Consider the following 7,188-nt stretch of genomic DNA (forward strand, 5'->3'; position numbering starts at 1 on the left):
GTACGCTCTGTGTCCATCTTCGGTCCCTCCGTGGCCCTGAGGTATAATGAGTGGATGGCATTACCTCAAAGGTCACTAGGTTTATACGTCAATCGGGCCACTCCATCAGCAGACCACGTCTGTGTGTGACTGCATGTATATGATCAGAGAAGCGTTCACGTGTTCTCTTACCGTGTCCTCCTAGCCTCTGTGTGTCTTACACATGTATGTACTGTACATCTCCTTAAAGGTCATTTGTCGAGCGGTTTTAATCCGCCGGGCACTTATGTTGATGGCGGCGTTTGCGCTGTCCATGCTGTGATCGATGGGAGCAGCCAAATGCCACAAAGTCACAGGGGCAGTGTCCTTGCCACATGAACCCCCACCCCTAAATGTTTCTACCTTTAATTGTGAACACGCATATTGTCAGGAATATATGACTTTATAACTCATTTATTTCAGATCATATCACTGTCTGTGCAAGAAAAAGCAAGATGACCAAAGATGCACCTGCATTGGAAGACAGAATCAGAATGATGGCAGAACACGCACAAAATTAACTTCTGTCCAAAAGCTCATTTCCAGGGGCTGTGTGCATCAAAGCCCAATTGTGTGAAACTCTTCCCCACTGTCATTGAGCACTGCTGTACCAAGTATTTTCTTTCTCTGTGGAACCACTTCTGTTTGTAAATGCGGTGAAGGCTGGAGCGACAGCTCTCCGTTAGTAAACGGACGTGAAGGCGGGAGCGAAGACTCTCTGTTTGTAAATGGCTGTGAAGGAGAGAGCGACAGCTCTCTGTTTGTAAATGTCTGTGACGGCAGGAGCAACGTTTCTTTCTGTGTTTACCCCCCATCCTTGTGACCTTGAAGCATTCCCCAGCAATCAGGTGGGGAGCAACTCATTAGAAATAACTCAACCAGGAAAGGGGGTGGTAGGGGTGGGGGGGATACAATGGTTTGGGAAGGAATAATAGGTAGTGGGAGAAGGAGAGGGCAGAGAGAGAGAGGGGGTTGAAGAGGAACCGGGGAAGAGGGGGATGCAGAAAGAGAGAAAGTGATTACGGCAGTCGGCCAGCTCCATTTGTTCTCAGCGTGCTACTCTTCAGACTGATCCTGGTAAAAAGCCACCATAATAACTAATCTCCCCTCTCCGCCACCATAACAATGGATATGAAACGGATTGACGAGTGGTTACTGCATACTGATTTGTCCGCCCTGGCGACCGTTGCTAGGAAGTCAAGGCGAGAGTGCGTGGAGGCTGGGGGTAGGGTAGGGGGGTTCGGGTGAGAGGATGTGGTTGTCTGGTTGATGGACATAATTCATTGCGTGTGTGTTTTTGTGTGTGTGCGTACTGTCGAGGAGGGCCCCGCTCACAGCAGGGGTCTTATGATGCCAGTCCCTCAGTAATAAATGCTCACAAGCCCCTCGGCAATGGGAAGATAAGCCCCTCGGCAATGGGAAGATAAAGAGAGGCGCTATATTGTGGCGACAGTGAAATGACGGAAGAGACGAAGACATGCAGTGCAGGATGCAAGCAGAATGTGAACTTGTGGCTTGTTCTCTCTCGACCTCCTGCTGACACAACAGGGACGGTCCTTCTTTTCCGTCCTTATTTATGACCAACGTCCAAATTCAATGTGCTTCAACTGTGAATTTCATCTCTTTTAAATGACAGCTTCATTTTTCCTACCTGGGACTGTCGAATTGTCTCCTGTCTCCTGTTTTTGACTTGATGTATAACAATGAATATTTACTCGTACATCTTGATTTGCCCTAGTGCATTGATTGGCAGTCTTATGTGTTTTTTTAAATCAGACAAAATGTGGAGCTGTCAAAATAAGCTAAACACAGCAGTTGTCTCTCTCTCTCTCTCTCACTCTCACACACACACACACACACACACACACACTCTGACACCATTGCATAACTCTCTTTCGCTTCCACTGAATTCATCACCGTCTCCTGCTGGTTTGCTCATTGGAGCGTGCATGCTAATCGATCCAATCCACTTCCACTCTGTACCCACCACCTCACCTCAGATGTGAACACCACAGACCTTGAAAACACTGAAAACACTGCCACTCTTCAAAAGTTTTTTTTAAGTGTATGATTACGGACAGCTGCAATACTGCTGGGTGACCTACTTTCAAGTGGCGCTGCAACATGCTCTACAATTACAATAGTGCATGTTGGGTTACAGGGGGGATGGCATGATGGGAAGCCAAGTTTTTAGTGTAGTACCAATGAGGATGATTAATTCATTTTTTTACTTTACTTTTATTTTATTTTATTCATTTTCTTAAAAAGAAATCCTACTAAGTCAACAACTGACTATCTACAGTCAAATAATTATTAGTTATTTATAGTATGTTGCTTGCTGAAAATAGCAGATCTACAAGCTCACAATGCATTGCAACATGGAGTATAAATGAGGCTTAGTGTGTGTGTGTGTGGGGGGAGAGAGATTCCATTTTCACCTCATGCATTTACAGTAATAATAATAATGCGTTTATTATTTTATTTGTAGATGTACATTTCATGATTCTCACTACACTACTGGGTATCCTCAGTTCACCTCTACATCATGAAAACTCACCATTAGTTAATAGAAATGGGGAAGTACACATCCATATGATGATTAATGGTTAGATGTTGCATGAGTGAACGTAGATAAACACAAGCATTGGCTTTCAAAGTAATGGAGGTGCTAGGAGAAGTCCATCTCTGCTCTAATGCTAATTCACCCTGTATGTCTGTGTGCTCGACAGGTGATCCACAAGCACTTTTACCTGAAACGGGTGGAGATCATGTCCCAGTGTGAGGAGTGGATCGCAGACATCCAGCAGTACAGCAGCGACAAGAGAGTCGGCCGCACTATGTCTCACCACGCTGCTGCACTCAAGGTACAAACACACACACACACACACACATGCAGTGTATGTAGCTGTATTACATCGTGCACCCCAACCTCGGAGCACAGTCTAGCCTACGGGGATGTGGAGGTGCCCTCCAAAACAGAAGGGAGCATTCATATTGTGATCTAAAAGATGACCTTGATTTTAACTTGCTGCGTACATATGTCATATGTTATAGTAAACCTATTGGAAAATAGTCCATCAACAAGCTTGTAGATGTTTTTTGAAAAATGTAGATATACATTTATTGAACATTTTCACCTATAATGACAGGCCCAGGGCGAAAGTGTTTAATGAGATTCAGAATAACGATAGGCCTACATCCAATATGACATCCAATGCTTTGTATTTCCAGCCTGTTGTGTTTTGTTTATTGTCTTATCAAAGATGTAGCGGTATCTACAGTACATTTGCAATCTTTAGTTAACATGCCACATGTATCTAATTAATATGTATTCCTGAGATATCCAGGGTATAGAAAGTGCGGTTGTGCTGTTTTTACCCATTTTGGGCCGGAACCCCTTTTGGTGTTTTAAGGATTACTGTATGTTATACTTTCGCTATTGAAAAATAGCAGATCTACCAGCTCATAGCTGCAAGCTTGTAGGTCTGCTATTTTTGAAAAATTGTGAAATGTGGCGCAAATTTGGAATATATCCCATCAGAGCGAACATTTTTAACTCAAATCTTTGCTTCTGGGGTGTCCCTGGAACAACATATTTTGAGATGGGGGTTGGAGGCCAAATACATATAATTCTAGGGGTCCATGACATGATTTGCAGAATCATCCTCATGTCTAAATGGGTTAATTGTGTGCAGAATGTATTCCTGACAACTACGTTTTAAACAACTTAACTTTTTATTTTCTTGGCTCGAACTTTCAGATGTGTAGAGATTATCTTTTTACAGAGCGAGGGATTTTGTTGCAGACTGCTTGAATTCTTAATAAATGTCAACTTCTTCTGCCTTTTCTGCTTGATTAGAGCGAGCTACTTAGTCAGCATACTTGGTCCACTTAATTTATACACAAGATATATACTCTATATACAGAGTATATATATATATTATGACTTACCCATGGCCAACTCGGATAGGAACCAGTGGATAACTCTTTGTTCTTTGTCTGTCTCCCCATGCAGAGGCACACAGCCCAACTACGAGAAGAACTTCTTAAGCTGCCCTGCCCGGAGGGCCTGGAGCCTGACGGGGAGGAGTTATCAGAGAAGAGCGCCACCCTCATGGTCAAGGAGCTACCCAATCAGGATGCGGAGAAGCCAAGTGGCAGCCAAGATGGCCATTGCGGCGAGGGCCAGCTATAGGTCTCGCGCTATCTCTCCCTCTTGCCTACTCCTCCAGCAACTCCCATTCCCTCCCAGCAGCGACCTCTTCCTCATGACTATTACTATCGTAATTGAAAAGACTTGACGGCTTTGAAGCACAAGCCACCATTTTGTCAATATTTGTATGTAAGAATCTAAATATGTAATAGCTGAAAACAGGAGGGGATCTGGGAAAATGAGACTAAAGTGAAACGTTGCTTATGACACCTGACGGAAAAAAAGTCAAACTCTGAACTATGCTATGCCCTTATGGAAAACACAGTCGAGAAAAACAAACTTTTATTTACCTGTAAAGGAGTGTAAAACATTTTGTGCTTTTTTTCCAATTGTGAAATAACCACTGATTGGTATGTTATTAAACTTGTTTATGTATACATAATGACAGAGAGAAATCAGATTATATAAGGGAAACTACCTTTAGAAGAATGTTTACTGAATGTTAATTTCCTTTTTATTTTAATTTTATTTTTTTTGTTTTTGTTCTTTGGACTGTTAGTGCGAGGACAGTTGTAACCAAGAATATATTGGTCATTCTTTAAGGAAACTATTTAAAAAACAAGTGAGAAAGAAAAAAAAACACACAACATGCATACACTTTACTGAATTTGAAAAAGAAATACCCTCCCGGTTGCCCATTGCTTCTCTTACTTTTCTCCGGGAACATGTACACTTCTAATAAAGGCTGAGTTGGACATACCTACATGCTATGACATTATCCTGTTCACGGGCTGTTCAGAAAAAAAATCAATGCTATGGATAACCTTTTATTTTTAAACGTTTTTGCGTCACTAATTCTCAATGCAAGTTTAATAAATGCAACCTGTTTTACTTTGGCCGGATATATACATTGATATGACTGTGTAGATCATAAGAGACTGTAATGCCTGATTTATACTTAGTTGCACACCGAAAATCGCAGATACACAAGCTCACGACACATCACGTTGCAACGCGTTCTGAGCTCGTAGAACAGCCGTTAACGGTGTCTGGCATCTGCGTGCAGCATCCAAGTATAACTCATGCTTAAGATGCACACGGGATATGTATATGAAGGCTTGTGCATGTGTATGTGTGTTTTCTGTGCGTGTGCAACAATCCCTAGTGAGATACAAAGCTGTGATGTGCCTTTGATCTACACCATACCACCAAATACTCTGAACGAGTACCTTTTACTGATTCATTTGCTATTTCTACAACTTAATAATTCAGCTCCGTCTGGCATAAACTGCTTTGATCTTTTTTTATTATGTTGATTCCAGTGAACAAAAAATGCACTTTCTACTTTACTCACTCCCAGAACAGTCACATACTCCTTTTGCTAGGACATTAAATGGAGCTTGAAAATGTGGATTTGGTTGTGAGAATGCTTCTTTCTGCGTTTTTCCAACAACTTGAGCCCTGAATAAGAAATAAAGAAAACCGCGGTATCAGTCCGCTCGGCAGGATGAGTGCTATAAAATTCCCAGTGCAGGATGAAAGTGCCAGAAAATACTTTTGTAGAGCAAGCTTTGCTTCACTGGGATTATGGTGTGGAGAATAAAGAGAAAGTAGCTTGTGGGATGCGAGTCTGATTTAACCCACCCAGTATACATTATTCATTGTACACCTTTGCTTTAACTCAGTTGCCAAGTTGAGGCCCAGAGAGCTACTGGAAAATACATGGAGATGCTTTCAGTAAAAGTTATATAGGTTAAAGTCAGCAACATTGTCAAAAGTACAGTATTAAGCCTACCATAGCCTATATTTTGGCTATGGTTTAATGCAGTACAGTAGGGAAATATAATTTAACAGATCTGGAGAGTAGATGTGTTTGTCTAATATCTACAGTATATGGTAAATGTGTATATTACACAAATCAGAAATCACATTTTAATTTCACTACAGTCATATTCATGCATCTATTATGTTCAATGAAACTTTTCTTTTTGCCCCCAACCCCCTTCCCCCTAGCATTTAGCTGATGACTTTGGTTCAGCTTTTTTGCTTATGAACAATATACACTTAAATACACCATTCAACTAGCTTGGGTCAAAGCTGTAAAAATGGTGCAACCTCGTTAAGCCACCGTCTCACACTATCCAGCTTTTACTTGGGCATAAATAATGCAATGACAGGAATACCGGCGTACTGGTTGTATTCTTGCAGCATGAATTGACAACTGTTTGCAAGGTTATTTTAGCGGGTGGTTGTCAAAGAAAATATGCTGTGTGGAGTATTGCCCAGTTTATGCTCCATGGTCGAAAATAGCTGCTCTACATGCTCACATCTTGTAGATCTGCTATTTTCGGTGAGTGACATCATCGTACGACAAAGTATAAATTGTGCTTGAAGAGCCCAGCTCAGCCTGTAGCTACAACACTGACGTAATGTTACAGAACCTCCAAGAACAGGATGCCAAGACTGGATGAGGGTTCAAAGCCGACATAATTCACACAGTAACAATGACGGTCTTCTAATCATCCTGTGCACTAACTGACTAACACTCATTTGTGAGTGTTAGTCACAAATTATATAATAGCTATAAAAGATGCAAACATGGGATTTGTTAAAATTGATTTCTTCTCACACTACAATATCAATGTCAGAAGTATTTGTGTGGAGTGTTGTTGTGGTTGTGAGGCATAGATGTAAAGGTCTGCCTCACAGGCCTTAGCATCAAACAGCCTCTGCAACACTGCAGGTGTCAGCATGTCTTGCACAAGCAGAACTTTTGTTTGTTGGCACTGAAGAATAGCTCTCGTCGGTCCGACTGCGTTATGTCCTTGGCAGCTCAGTAAATAAGACCTGGGTGTGCGCGAGAATAAATCAGAGACGTATATTCACCTGGTGCATTGTGTTTTCCCTCAAAGGAGTTCCAAATCTGTCTGGTCTGTGAGACCTTCAGGCCTGTGAAGAAATTGAGCACATGCTCGAGAGCACTCTTGTTCGGCGTCAAGCACAAAGAGGACGAGGGA

General features: G+C 42.0%; 1 protein-coding gene across 12 annotated transcripts in view; it reads left to right on the forward strand.

Annotated features, from left to right (window-relative positions):
- Positions 1 to 5,582, forward strand: part of birc6 (baculoviral IAP repeat containing 6) — a 155,574-nt gene extending 149,992 nt beyond the window's left edge. For all 12 annotated transcript variants that reach the window (XM_083775501.1, XM_083775510.1, XM_083775512.1 and 9 more), the window contains 2 exons: positions 2,748 to 2,882; positions 4,034 to 5,582. In XM_083775501.1, the coding sequence (XP_083631627.1) occupies positions 2,748 to 2,882; positions 4,034 to 4,213 (315 nt within the window). In that variant the 3' untranslated portion in view covers positions 4,214 to 5,582. The remainder of the gene's footprint in view (positions 1 to 2,747; positions 2,883 to 4,033) is intronic.
- Positions 5,583 to 7,188: the final 1,606 nt, after the last annotated feature.

Source organism: Protomyctophum parallelum (assembly GCF_964188405.1).
Source record: "Protomyctophum parallelum genome assembly, chromosome: 10".
NCBI lineage: Eukaryota > Metazoa > Chordata > Actinopteri > Myctophiformes > Myctophidae > Protomyctophum > Protomyctophum parallelum.